The 15,652-nt window shown below is 38.7% G+C and overlaps 1 protein-coding gene across 2 annotated transcripts; it reads right to left on the reverse strand.

Moving 5' to 3' along the window:
• Positions 1-2,585: 2,585 nt before the first annotated feature.
• LOC113109653 (ubiquitin-related modifier 1) lies at positions 2,586-13,781 on the reverse strand. 2 transcript variants are annotated; one of them, XM_026273353.1, is made up of 5 exons: positions 13,633-13,781; positions 10,169-10,239; positions 4,665-4,746; positions 3,561-3,606; positions 2,586-3,222 (listed from the first exon to the last, which is right to left on the reverse strand). In XM_026273353.1, the coding sequence occupies exons 1-5, from the start codon at positions 13,665-13,667 to the stop codon at positions 3,154-3,156; spliced, it is 303 nt and encodes a 100-aa protein (XP_026129138.1). In that variant the 5' UTR covers positions 13,668-13,781; the 3' UTR covers positions 2,586-3,153. The 2 variants fall into 2 exon arrangements, with proteins under 2 accessions (XP_026129138.1, XP_026129137.1); XM_026273352.1 differs by having other exon boundaries at positions 3,561-3,609; positions 13,633-13,772.
• Positions 13,782-15,652: the final 1,871 nt, after the last annotated feature.

Below are 15,652 nucleotides of genomic sequence, written 5' to 3' on the forward strand. Positions count from 1 at the left end.
GGCATCTGTCTGACTCTCGAGGACAAACACTAAAAAATAATTTAAGGTGATTCTGAATTTTCTTCAATCATCAAGCCAAATGCAGTTTAATAGCAGGGCAGCTGTCGCTAAATAGTTATTTTGCCTTGATTTGATATTCAATTTCAGACACTCGATTGATTGTATTGGTAATTATACGTTTCACTTGCTAAATCAATAAACTGCTAATTACACTACAAAGTAGTTTCAGTGAGGTTTTTGACAACGGAAAACACAACACCAAAACGGATGGAATTTAGTTTGAGTTTTGGAAGCATCGACCTGAGTTCGAATGACACCTTTGCACGTGCACCACGTGTGGTTCAGAAATTAAAGGGAATAATGAAAATAATAAAGTAGAAACGCGTGCTCTACCACTTATTTCAATGCACTCCCTCGTTTGACCATTAAGTTGATCTTTTGTGCATTGTAATAAAAGGTAAACACAGGTGCCTGCTGTGGGCCCCTCAACATCTTTGCATTATAAGCAATCGTTTGATAATAAAACAGTAGCCTATATTAAAAGTAGCAATCTAATCACATTGTGGATCGTTGGAGGAACACAAGCCAGACATAAATAAAGTTTTGCTAGGCTACAGACCTACTTAAACCTAATGACTAAGTCGAACCAAAGGATTCCTGCAGGCCTATCTTAAATTGACCAGAGCTTGACCGTTTAGATTATTTTACGAAAACTTTAATCACAAAAGTTATTCAATTACACAATCTCCATAAACAATCCTATCAAAGTAGCGTATTCACTCCCGGGCTTCAAAATACTGTAGATTGCAATTTGACAGTAGGCTATTTAACCTCTAAACGAAATTCAAACGAATGTGTGTTTGCAAGATGTCCAAAAAGAAATGTCGATTATATTTTTCTCTGTCACTGTTATGTTGATAAGCTTGTAAATGCTATTACCTTGCCTGTCGATGGCGCACTTCTAACGGTTATCGACGTCGAGCCGTTGACTAAACTAGTTCCGGTGGAAGCACGGGTTTCCAAAATACATAGCGAATACTAAAAGAACATTAGGCTTTTACTTATACAGTCGTATCCTGGCGGACAGGTGGATTCAAACGAGAGGAAGCAAAAATTCAGAAAGCTATGTTTACTTTTTTTTAAGCTTAAACCTACGCTAGGTTTCAGGCCTGAACTTGAACTTGGCCTCAACACACACACACAAAAAAAAATATATTTATTTGGTATTAAACGAGAAAACATTATCAAATTATAGACTCAATGAAAAATATAGCTATATACATTTTTAATGTGTTTGAAAAAATAAAATAAAATAAAAAATAAGATTTTTAAGATTTAAGAAAGTGTACAGATTAACAATATTTTAATTAGGCCTATTCCTTAATTCGTACGGCAAAATTACAATGTAGGCAAAGTGTTATTTAGATTTTCGATGTCCGATAGAAATATATTTTTATTGCTACGATATGTTTATTGCTACGATATTAAACACCTGAACGATACACACTTTGTTGTGTTTGTTCTCATATATATATATATATATATATATATATATATATATATATATATATATATATATATATATATATACATACATACATATAAATTAATAAAGTTAATAAAAAAAAGATACAAAATAGTTAAAATTACATAAAGCCTCATAATTGTCTAGCTTAGTCTGAGAATTAATTAATAGCTGTATTGTATAGGAATAACTCGTAATAACAGAATGATAAAACGAGTAGTATTCATTCTATCATGAGAAAAAAAGACGAGTGAAATGTAAATATCTTTATAAACCTTGGGGTACGTACTATTAATAAAACTAAGCATAAGTGGTTAAATTTGTGTTCAATCTCTTGCATCGTTATAATGTTGGGCAAGTTTCATAAAATATTTAGAATAATTGAATAACATTTTATCCGTTTATGCTAAAAAATTATCCCAGAATAGCTATATATATATATATGTCTAATCCTATTTATAAAACGCTTTGAAAATTTGGCGAAAATCAAGAGTGCGGATTACCTAAATAAGCCTAGTTTATATCTTAGTAGGAAGTGTCTTTAATAGAAGAGAAATTGACTCATGGCCTCCCAACAGCTCACACTCCTGGAGAAGCATGAGAACACACACACACACACACACACACACAAATACTGACATCACGCATTTCTTCTTCGACAGCATTAGCATCTGTATCAGTGTTACTATTATCACACGGGTTTCCGTGGCAAATCGAGTCTTCAGCCAGGAGAGATTTGTGCTCGACCTCCCGCCATCATCCTATAGTTTATTCTAATGAAGATGCTATAGGTGAACCCTACAAGGAAGTATACGCAAATCAATCTACAACATAAAAATAATACATAATCTTTCTAGAGAACTGCCTTTTTTTCTCAGCATGATATGATGACGCTAAATGTCTCGTCTCAAAATTACAAAATAATATTTAGAGGTACATTTAGGACTATTTTGGGGTATAGCTATTTGCAATCTATGAGAAGGAAATAGAAAAAAAAAACCTGTCCTCAAATAAATACTTAATCTTAGGTTGATATTATGACAAATATAAAACATGAATACATATTGTAGATATCTTTATTTAAGTACTAACAACATGAATTTGGATTTGCATTTTTGCACTACATATAAAATCACAAATAAAACAATACTGTGACCATTTAAAAAAAATAATTTCAGGTAAAAAATAAAAAAATACGGATTTGCATAGTTAACATACAATAGATGACTCTAAAGGCTTCGAAAAGAAAATGAATGAAAATGATAACTGAGCCATTTGACATGGGGCAACCGGTCCACCACGTCTCAGGAGAATCCATCTGGACACTGGCTAGACAGAGTGACCTTCCTAATGAGCCCTTGCTCCCCATCCTAACCCTGCCACGCTCCTGTAAGGTACAGGGCACAGTGAACGCCCCTCCACAGCCAGATTCCCAATGATGTTACACTTTATTAGACTTAAAATCAATAGAAATAAAATCAAAATAAGTCTTTTCACAGGATTGGTCGAGAAGCCCGTGGCTGGGATTGAAATCGGTCACCGATGCCGTTGTTGATGGATCAACTGATTTCTGACCTATTGAAGGGTGGAGGGGCTCCTGTATGGGCGTGGTGTTGATTTAAAGTCTGTTAGCCTCCATGAAGTGTGGAGATAAAGACAACATTATCCTGGTCCTGAAGCTGGTACTCCAGTTCACCCTGTAAGGGATGCATACATTATAAAAGAAAATGATCTACACTGAAGATACCAAAAAATATGTACATGTAATATAAAACATGGAAAATACTAGAAAGGATCTCTGCTTTAAATCAACACATGATTTGTAGGTTTTGGTCGTCATTGACAGTTGAGACATTGACTTTTTTTTCCATTGATTGTGTTTCTTTAAATTACATCCTGATGCCAATACATGTTTTCCTGAAAGAGCAACCCAGCACAACCTTTATGTACATTAGATGAATGAAGAGAAGCTGACACTGGACCTAAGGAGTGATTGAGGAACCGTACACACACACACACACACACACACTCTTACCATCAGTTCCCAGTCTGCGTCGTTGATCAATACGAGAATCCCAGGTCTACTGTGTGTAAAAAAGAAGAGCTCATGTAAGTGATGTGAGCTACACTGAAAACATGACAGTAAAGCAGCTCTCTGATAATATAATGCAGCCTGTTTATACACAATGAAAATCGCCAGGACTGCGGTTTTCTAAGACCCTTGCATCTGCAGTTTATTAAATGAATGAGCTTCTCTCGTACTAACATACACATGCAAGATGAAGCACAATAAAGGCTGTGCATAGAAGAACATCATCTAATGAAGATTAACACACAATTTATAATTACAGCGATCAATACACTAACACAATACAGCTTTATATACAATATAACAGTAAAATATCACTTTGGATTTTGCTTTAAGTGTCCATTAATACCTGCCTAATCAGATACTCAAAAAAAAAAAAAAATTGTTAATCATCTAAATACATTTTTTATTAAAATGTTTTGTATTTTAGATTAGATTTTAAGGTGCTATTGTAGGTGAAAGGGTGGCTCCTCACGGCTAAACAGTCGACGGGATGCTTCATCCGCCATTAAAGGCTACACTGTGTACCAGAGGCTTACTGCAGTTATCCACAGATGATTTCCTTTTTTTCAGTAACCAGTCCATGCTACAGCTACGTCAGTGCAAGAATAAAGGTCATTTATGACAAATCTCTCTCTCAAAAAAAAAAAAAACCTGTTGGAGAACGCCAAAGTATATTTTTGGGGATAAAGTGATTGTATCAGAATGATAAAAATAAATAAAAAAACTAACCACAGTTTAGTATGAGCTGAGAAAGCAAGACTGTAGAACTATACTAACCATACTAATTCTGAGCACACCACACACATTTAAATAAACATTTCCTTTACCTTTACTAATGCAATAATTATTTCATCAATGGCCAAATATCTACATGTCGCACCAGAGAGCGTGGTGTGATTCTGCCTCCTTGACCTCACAGCAATTCTGCATCTAATGCGAAGCACTGCATTTATTACGAGTGTGTGTCTACCGCGTGTGTGTATGTTTGCCTGAGCATCATCCTGCATCGGTAACGTATTTTCTGTGCATCTGCGTTTGTGTACTTACACAGTGTCGCCCTGCATAAAGAGCTCTGGGCGCTCCTTTAGCATGTTCCCTCGGATCCAAGCAAGCAGCTGTTTCATGTCCCCTGTAAGAGTACCACAGAGGTCAAGGGTCACAGGTCAGAGTTTAGTGAGCCAGCCCCATGGTCGATGTGACGCGACAGAGCTTCGAATGCAAGGTGGGGGGAGGTTTGAAGGAGGTATATCAAGAATAGACTCACCCACTATCATTTTTGAGCATGTCATTGAAAACATAGCAGTGATGGTGTTTAAATTCAGATTCGTAAACGCCATCGACTGAAGCCATATCAGCCCAAAAGCACCGACCAGATAAACGTGACTGGAATAGGCAGGTTATAAGGATAGCGTCGAAAAGCCAAATATCTATGGAGGTGGGGGGGGGGGGGTGATTGATGGACATAAACCCAGCAGTCCTATGTGAATTCAAATGAAATCTAGGATGTCTAGCAACCCCCCCCCCCACCCCAATGAAAACAAAATGTGCTTAGGCAGACGATCATTGTAAACCTATGATAAAAAGTCAAATATTATCCAATCAAAGCTACTGGCTGTTATTGCACTAATTGAATTGGATAACTGTTGTATTTCTGCACATGTGTGTAAGCAATGAAGTCTAGTCATCCAACATGGAGGACAAAACGGTATGTCCAACATTTACATTGTATCATCAGCGTCCATTTCTGGAACGTACCAGTTTTCTGCTTAGAGGGGTGGTGGAGACAAAGACGGAGAAAGAGTGAGGAAGGGGGGGAGAAAAAAGAAAAGGGAAGAGATGGAGATGTTTTCAGTTGATCTGGGGTGGAGTCTGAATTTATTGTTTGCGAGTTTGCTGTGGTTGACATTGTTAAGGCTGAGCACGCAAATCGCACACTTAGCGTATTTTGTATTCTTGAACATCTTCTGTAAGAAAGCCCATTACACTTATTGGAAATGTGACATCAGAGACGGTGCTTTGGAAAACATCAAAAATAGCTACTGCTCTGTCTACCCTATCCGAACACATGCATGGACTCACCTGCACAAGAAATAAAAAATAAAAATCCATACTGCTGCTGATCCCAGTTCTGCATTATATAATCCTGTGCATATGTTTAATCCATGTGTGAATAAACATCCACAACAACATTTAGAATTTACGTGAATTGTTGGAATAAATAGGATGAAAATATTACCACAAGACGTCTAATGCAATTTCATTTTATATAATCCTAGGACATATCTGAAGGGGCATTACAGGATAGCTGGCAATGTGTAGGCGTTCTTATGCGTGTCAGCATATATCTCGGCTGTAAATCCCTTAAGGGAAGTTTTTTTTTTTAAAGGAGTTCCATTAACTGAGGCGTTTGGCAACATTTAACACTGAACACCGTCCTCTCGCACTCTTCATGTGGTGGTAGATTTTACTGGCACCTCAATCTCAATTCGAGCCGCAGGGATGGACATTTACGTCTCAGATGGGCGATGGCGTCTAGAACCAGAGAACCCGTGAAGGGAGGCTGGGAAACCCTTGATGAGTTTGACGAAAAATGATGACTAGTAGATGTAGTTGCTTCCAAAGTTGTGCTACAGCTAACTGGCTATGCAAGCATGTGTAATTAGACCAGGAGAAATTAGTAAGTGGGTGCAGGAGTGCGGGTCTATACAATACTCTCGAATGGGCAAGTTTCCACCAGAACTGAAGCTTTCAGAGAAGTCAGCACCAATACGTGCAAGTGTGTGCGCTTGTAAGAGTGTGGCGTGCCTCTCAGCGAGAGCCAGGGGTCGAGCATCAGAGGCTGTTTCAGGTTAATTGGATCGCTGTCAGCCTCTTCAGTTGTGTAACGATCGTTGTACCTTGCAGCTCGGCTAGCCCACAATCCTGAACCTATAAAGAAGAGTGATGCTTGCATCAGTGCTATGCTACCGCAATGGATATTGACTAGCTCCAAAAGCAGGGGCAAAAAACAGACGTGATCACTTTCAGCCACATCAGTTCTTTGATTGGGGGAAGTTCATAAAAAAGCGAAGCGAGAGAGTCTTCTGCTTCGTTTTCTTGTACAAATGGTGTTTTATTTGAGTCAGGGGCGAAGAGTGATGGGTCAACAAGATGCCCCACGTCTCTTTTGCCCTCATTCGAGATAGAATGGAAGATGAAAAGAACTGGATAGGTCATGGTGAGGTAGGAGGAGAACGAGGAAACACACGAATGGGAGGGGGGGAGTATGCGTCACTGCGGACAGGTGCATGCTGGGATAAGGAATGCGTGGGAGGGTGGCGGCGTCTGTGTAGCATAGTGGCTGGCTAACTCTCTCCGTTTCCTTTCTCTTTGCATGACGATCATCATTATCACCACTATCTGTGGGTGGGAGGCAATGAAGTCATTCATCTTGCTTGGCATATGAGGGTTGGCATTTCTGTGACGATCGTGTGTATGTGTGTCCGGCAGCAGGGGGGCTCAACACTACTCATCAATCACCGTCGACCAGTGGACAGAAAATTTAGGCGGGATTAGTGTTGAGCATCAGTGTCGGCCTTAGCAATCATAGCCAGTCATCCGTGAAATACTTAAATCATGCCCACAAACATGCGTATGGACTATGGGATTCAAAAGTGCTCCAAGGTCATCCCCCAGGCCCCTGCGAGGTCTCAGTGGCCACATTCCCTCCCGCCGTTCACTTTTGTGGACATGTTGTCGTGGATACTCTGGTGCCACAGAGCTTGACCTTTCTCTTGTTTGGAAAGGCCACCAAAGTACAAGCATCTCAAAATATTCCCAACCTCAGAGCTGGAACAGGGATGCAAAAATACTAACACACTTGGTCAAAAGTTATATTTCTGTTCAATACACCTCAGACCCGAGTGAAAGACTAAGGCCAATGAACGGGCAGATAAAGTGACTGGCTATAAATAAAGAGAACTACTACTAGGCAACCACAAAAATCTCAACAAATGCTAATAGTTTCTGAACGTCTGTCCCAAACAGATTCTCCAACTAAACACAAAAATCACAACGTTTACAGCTCTATTTTATAGTTTTTACGCTTTTAACCAAAAAAAAATGAAAATTCTGTCTTTAATTACCCTCATGTCGTTCCAAACCCATAAGACCTTTGTTTAGAGTCAGATAGTCAGAGTATACAGTGAAACGAGACAGCGTTTCTCCAGGATCAAGGTGCTAGACAAAAGACACAGGACTGCAAAGAACTAAACTGGACATAATTCAATTATATTAAATTGGCTAAGTAAAGGTTAAATAAGAACTAAGAATAACTATTTTAAAAAACGTTGTAAACGTTCAACATAGACTACACATTCTTATATAATGTTCCTAACTTACACAGTTCCACACACCTTAGTTCTTATTCATCTTTGGAACACAAATTAAGATATTTTTGCTATCTTATTTGTGAAATCCGAGAGCTATCTGACACAGCATAAACAGCAATGCAACTGAACTGGCCAGAAAGGTGATAGTGACATTTTTAAAACAGTCCATGTGACATCAGTGATTCAATCCTAATTTGAAGAAGCTCTGAGGATATTAGTTTTTTGTGTGCACAGAAAACCAAAATAATGACTTTAACAATGTTTTCTCTTCTGTGTCAGTCTTCAATGCGCATTCATGAGAGATTCATGATGTAGCTTAATAATATTACTGTTGATCCACTGATGTCACATGGACTATTTTAATGATGTCCTTGTACTTTTCTGAGCCTTAAACATGGTAGTTGCATTGCTGTCTATTCAGAGTCAGAAAGCTCTTGGATTTCATAAAAAGTATCTTAACTTGTATTCTGAAGATACAGGTTTGTAACAACATGAGGGTGAGTAATTAATGACTGAATTTTCATTTTTGGGTTAACTATCCCTTTAAGGAAGGGGGAAAAAGTTTCTTTAACTTAATAACTAAATATGTGTAGAAACTAACCCACATTTGTAAGCTTTAAGAAAAATTATAATGTCTCATAACTGTTGATACAGCAATTAGTCAGCTGGAATTTGTGAATCTCCTCCCTGCTCTCAACATATCACCATTATCTACTGATCAAAAATGTCATCTACAGTTCTTCCAGGCAGGCACTTCTGACCATGTACACGGGATATAAGGTCTCGCTTACCTAATCCATCTTTTGCACTAATGACTCTCAAATGACTTGCCTTCCAATCCAGTGATGGCAGAGAACATGTAACCCACTCTGTGCTTAAATACAGGGGGCAATACAACTGCTCCCCCACAACCAAACATCCCACCACTTTCACCCAAATGTCCCACCAGGAAGCTGTAGGAGCGCACGGTGTTTGTTGGAGTGAGGCATTCGTACTGTCAGGCATCCCAAAAAATGACTGCACACAAAAAGGATTTAGTGCTTTGTAACAATTGTCACTCCCTCCTTTACTGGCCCTCCATTCTCCATACCTTTCCTGTGACCCCAGCACTAGGCATAAAAGATCCATCAACAGTATCACTGGCTGCATTTACAAGTGAAAGGGGCCCAATAATGGAGCAGTTAGGGGAAGAATGGCCGAGTGCAGGGAGGCTCACAGATGTTGGTGGTTGAGGGGGAGGTGGGATGTATGGAGAAGGGGCTCAGCTCCATTGTTGTTGAGAGAGGGAGGGGTGTGTGGAGGGGGGAAAACTCGATTTGTGATGGCAAGCCGTCACTGGTTCGCCATTGGCCCGGCATCAGGATGAAAGCAGGACTGGCTAGAAGAAAAGGTGTCCAGGGAAGCGTGTGAACCAGGGCTCAGAGGTCAGGGGAGGAAAGGAGGCGAATGGGAAAAGGGCATCAGACAGAGGGAAGGCAGAAGAAAGATAGATGTGGAGAAAGAGCCACATAATTTGCTATGATTTGTGTGACTCTCTTCTATAGGAGTAGCGGAGAAAAAAAGACATCCTTTAATTCCAGCAGGGCATAAGGCCAATAAGTGAATCTTACTTCCGAATCTCTGGTATTGGGAGAGAAAGGCAGAGGATATTTGCAGCTAATTAAGTCATCAGTGCAGGGAATAGTAAAGCACTGGCTTGGTATAGAAAAGGCGCTAAACAGCTGGCACAACACTACAGTTTAATGATAGTTTGCTGTGGTTGCTGAGGTGTTCTGGGTGGACTAGAGCATTGCTTGGTGGTTACTTTCCTGTCCTTAACAAGTCAAATGATCAGAGCTATGTCACCTAGGGTGTGTTCACACTTGTCATGTTTGGTGCGATTAAAACAAACTCTGTAAATGCAGTTCATTTGAGTAAGGTTTAGCGCTGCTATCTGAACACTGGTGCAAACCAAACAAAAAACATGGGTCTTGGTCCACTTCCAAAGGAACGCTGGTGCGGTTCGAATGAAACATGAACGCAAAACAGACCAAATTATTCTAAAAGAACTGAAAACAGGATGTAATGACAAGATGTGACATGATTTGACAACATGGAACGAGCGGTGTATCCAGAACAAGATAAGCAGACAGCAAACGTGGAGTTAGGGGTTTGTTACGATTCACATTTTTAAATACTCACAGGGATCTGATTGGCCAGGGAGTGTCACATGATGATTCTTGACCCCATCAAAGAGAAGTTCAGCCCCTCCTCTAAAACAGGCAAAAACACAGTGTGCATAATGCTGTTATTGCCTCTTACAGGTAGACCTTCAACAACAAAAATGTTCGGTGAATGTTCTTCTGTTTCTAAAATCATTTAGCAGTATGCTCCATGCAGCTTTAAATGACTTGACATCTATAGTCTATGGCAAAACTCAGTTTCTTGTCCTTAATATTTTGTCATTTGTGACAAAGAGATTTAAAACAAAATTGATTTGATAATTTTAAGCAAGAAAGAATAACACAGTATACATTCAAGCATTCAAGCAGCATTTAATAAATGCAACTCCGTAAGTGACAGAGATCGGTGTAAGAACCGGAGAAGGTGCATGTCAGTGAAAAAAAAACAACAGATAGGGACATGAAGTCAGAGTAGGACTCATGTAGCAGGTGCAGGCCCAATAAAGAGAGCTCACATCTCCTGGAGAATGCCCAGTTGTCCTCCAGATCGCCCGGCCTGGCCAGATGCCCGTCCTCTAGCGCTACAGAGAGAAGCCAGCCTGTGTGCCAGCCTCAGAAAGGCCACTCACAAACACCACCTCTGTCCATAGACAGTCACACAGGACTCTGTTGCGACTTGAAAGCAGTGAGGACTTTGACCAAAAGCCAAAAGCAAAATTTCTCTGCACCCAGTGATTCTGGCCAAGATTTGTTTTGAGACGCTCTTTCTGCCACCCTGATGCCATCTACGTTCTCTGTCGCTTTATGCCTAAGTTTCTAAATAGCATACTGCAATACTACACTTATTAATTATGTATTATACAATACAGGTGCTGGTCATATAATTAGAATATCGTATTAAGTAATATCATTACTTAGTTGGGGCTCCTTTTGCCTGAATTACTGCAGCAATGCGGCGTGGCATGGAGTCGATCAGTCTGTGGCACTGCTCAGGTGTTATGAGAGACCAGGTCGCTCTGATAGTGGCTTTCAGATCTTCTGCATTCTTGGGTCTGGCATATCGCATATTCCTCTTCACAATACCCCATAGATTTTCTATACCCCCAGTTAAGGTCAGGCGACCTTACAGACGCTGTCTGTTGTTCAAGAGTGGCTTGACACAAAGAATGCGAAGCTGAAACCCATGTGTTAGATACGTCTGTGTGTAGTGGTTCTTGAAGCACTAACTCCAGCTGCAGTCCACTCTTTGTGAGTCTCCCCCACATTTTTGAATGGGTTTTGTTTCACAATCCTCTCCAGGGTGCGGTTATCCCTATTGCTTTAAACTTTTTTCTACCACATCTTTTCCTTCCCTTCGCCTCTCTATTAATGTGCTTGGACACAGAGCTCTGTGAACAGCCAGCCTCTTTTGCAATGACCTTTTGTGTCTTGCCCTCCTTGTGCAAGGTGTCACTGGTCATCTTTTGGACAACTGTCAAGTCAGCAGTCTTCCCCATGATTGTGTAGCCTACAGAACTAGACTGAGAGACCATTTAAAGGCTTTGTAGGTGTTTTGAGTTAATTAGCTGATTAGAGTGTGGCACCAGGTGTCTTAAATATTGAACCTTTTCACAATATTCAAATTTTCTGAGATACTGAATTTGGGATTTTCCTTAGTTGTCAGTTATAGTTCGGGATGTGCCGATCACGATCGTTAATGCGCATCTCGTCAGTAAAGCCGGTTTATGTGAAATCACACACCTGATTGAATTTACTGCTGATTAGAGAACCGGCTTTACTGACGAGATGCGCATAACGATTGGCCGATCGTGATCGGCGCCCCCCTAGTTATAATCATCAAAATTAAAAGAAATAAAAATTTGAAATATATCAGACTGTGTGTAATGAATGAATATAATATACAATTTAACTTTTTGAATGGAATTAGTGTAATCAACTTTTTGATGATATTCTAATTATATGACCAGCATCTGTACATGTACTTTGCACAGTACGCAACTTTTCTGTTTGAATGGTATACCCTGATGGCAAAGTACATGTGTGGTATATACTACACATACAACAGAGGGAACTATGTTGGATACTGTATTTCACTCACAATACAATGCGCTTAACACAACTTTTTGACTCATTTTGGGATTATGCAGCTGCATGTCTTAACATTTTAACACAGAATTTGATAAAAAAAAAAAAAAAAAGCTATGATCATTTACAAGATTATAACTGAACAGCATTCGCTGAACTGTACAATGAAATGACTTTGTGTGAGAATCGCATACTACTGTTTGAAATGTTTATTGTTGGATAATCTGTACCGTTTGGGCAGTATTCAGGGTATGTATATCTCACAGCCTAATATTTCTCCTCTGAAATTCAGAAAATTGTCTAGAGGTTGTGCTGTAATGAAGCTGTTAGTGCACATGATCTGACATACTGAGTTGTGATGCTTATATGATTCGAATCCAGCTGGCAAACTAATCCAAATTCCATTCTTCATTTTTTTCTGAGGTTGTAAAAACTATGAGAGGCTATAAGGCCAGGAAATTATTTGGTTTGTTTAATCAGTATTTCTTTGTTTAAACCCCTACAAAGTTTATGTATGCATTATTTTTGTTATTATTTCTTGTTTTGTTTTTCGGTTATAGTATGCATTATTAATAAACACGTCTCAGTCTGTAAGTCTATAATGTTCTGTTAATGTTGAAATGCAAACAAACAAAAAAAAAAGGAATAAAATCTCTCTTTCCACATCATTTTCTGTCTTTCCACTCTCTACTATATTCTATAAAAAAGGGAGTAAAAACCCCATAAAACTTAGTAATATACATTTCCTCATAAACTGATATGTCAAAACGTTCAGTTAGCAGCAATAATCCACCACTAATGGAAAAACAATGATTTGATTATTAAAATAAGAGCTGTATTTATCTGATATGCAGTATAATTTAAGCACTGTTAAAAAAAAAAAAAAACTAAGTGTGTGTCGATCCTTTTTCTGCCACGAGGTAAAATCTCTAGCTGACATTTCAGTGTAGCATTGAAATATCTTCTGATTGATGTAACCATTGTTCCTTTTTAGAAACATCCGGAAACCTCATTTCTTTTAAGGCTAAAGCTTCTCCAACCGAGTTTACGTCAACATCGAATATTAATTTGTTCAGTTTAGGTGAGTGAAGCAGTTTATTATTTTAGTCCATTTCAAGTGCAAGCGACGCCTACGTGATTGACAGCTCTGACGACACCGTGAACGCGCGCTGCTTCAAGAAAATACGTAACATGAATTTCATTTTTATTAGTTTACTTTCTCATTTAAACCACCTTTTCTTGTCGCCACTGCCGTTAAACCGTCTTTATCAGCACAGTCCCTTAGGTAAAGCTTCAGTTGAGTTGGTCTGAAGACTTTTCATTCATTACGTATATTAATGTAACAAATGGAACACAAGGCAAAGGCGATGAGTCATAAACAAAGCGATAAATACAAACCCAAACTCCAGGTGCAGACCTAAGGGCGCCGCCATGTTGCTGTACAACCCGGAAATATTCGACTCTCTTCACCGGAAATGACTTCTTCCTCTCAGGAGCCCATTTGCTGTAGAGGGCGTTTCTGTTCTGTGTGTTGACTCAGAAACAACCTTTGGGTATTTGCTCCATTATACATGACGAAGAACTTACAAATGTTTTGATGGAAAGGTTATCTGTTAAGAATAATCAAAAATATTTTTGTAATTTATATTAAATTGCAGATAAATTACGAAACATATTGGGTGCGTCTATTCTATTCTATTCTTTTCTATTTTAATGAAACACACACACACACACACACACACACACCCAATAAAAAAAATCTAAGTTCATAATTGAACCACACTTAGCTACATAAATTTGAACATCAAGTACAAATGTTTTTTTGTTTTTCATGAATGTTTTACTGTTTAAATTCTGCTCAGAAGTCTCCTTAATGGCAGGCTCCAAGTCCAGCTATTGTATTACTGATTATAATTATTATTAGTAATGGGATTTAAATGTACCCATGATGTCTCAGCGGTCTGCTCAGGCATGGCTCAGTGCTGTCGTGTGCTCTGGGGTGATGTGGGGGTCCCCACCCACTCGGTCTCAGTCACACTGGAGACAGGTCTGTCCCGACCAGGAGCAGATTGAATTGCTAATCTCCTGCCTTCTGTTGGCGTCCGAGGCTGAACTGGCCCTTTGCAGCCGGCCATTCATGTGGTAATGTGAAGTCTGAGGGGCAAGGGGGGCCCTGGGGCCACAGAGAGTCACATGAGGGGACACTTCCAACTGTCTTCCGAAAATACCATTATCACTATGAATTTGGACTATCACACTGATATGTGCATGCTGAAACTACATACACACACACACACACACACACACACACACACATATATATATATATTTATATATGCCATGATTAAGCAAACGGATTGCATGTGTACTTATCTTGGCTTTTGTTATATCGTCTTTAGAAGCACAGCTGGTAATTTTGCAGGTTGTACAGGACTGACAGTAAAATGAGTTCAGTGGTGTGTGTGTGTGTGTGGTGGATGCGGCATGAGCTCTAGATTTAGATGACAAAGTGTTAAAGCACCAAGACATGTAATCCAGTCACTTTACATGTACTTAGCCGTTCAGGACATGACAGGCTGTTCCTGCGCTGTCACCAGCAGATCCGTCCTTAAATAAATCAGCTTCCAAAGAAAGAGAAAGTGTGGAATTAGTGCATACGACATACATAATGACTCCAAATGTAACCAAAATAAGCTGGGAAAAAATGACTTGCTTTTGTTTAAAGTGCATGTTAGAGCTTTTTCCCAGGCTTGTTCAGAGCAGTAATACCAACCCCAGAACACTGTTGTGTTGAAAAACACTTCACCCACAAATAGCCGACAGGCACACAAAAAGCATTTTCACGTGATTGAAAAAACAAATAGAAAGCCACATACTATAATACTGCAGTAGAATGACAGGTTCACCTTGAACAATGTATTTTTTGTTTTAAATGTTTCAAAATATTCCAGTTGCTTGCAGTGTGTGTGTGTGTGTGTGTGTGTGTGTGCACACGCATGCGTATATATATATATATATATATATATATATATATATATATATATATATATATATATATATATATATATTGAATAAAATATAAAATAATATATATTTTAAATGTAAACTAATTTATAAAACTTATTTCAGCTCTACATTATTTTTAGTTTCCTAAATAAATGTTTTTAATAATGATCAATTTAATATTTTTAATAAAATATGTTCACCAAACAAATTTGCTCTTAATATATTATAGAACATTTCATATTGTAGTTTTGATGCTTTTTAATAAAAAATGTGTTTGTATGAACATTAATAATAATAATAATAAAAACATTAAAAATATGAAATGTAACATTCCTAAGTAAGGGTGATCAACTTTTTTCTCAGTTACCAAAATAAATCATACATTCTAGCACCAGTTTCAGTCATACGTGAA

The sequence above is a fragment of the Carassius auratus genome, chromosome 10, assembly GCF_003368295.1.
Source record: "Carassius auratus strain Wakin chromosome 10, ASM336829v1, whole genome shotgun sequence".
NCBI classification, from domain to species: domain Eukaryota; kingdom Metazoa; phylum Chordata; class Actinopteri; order Cypriniformes; family Cyprinidae; genus Carassius; species Carassius auratus.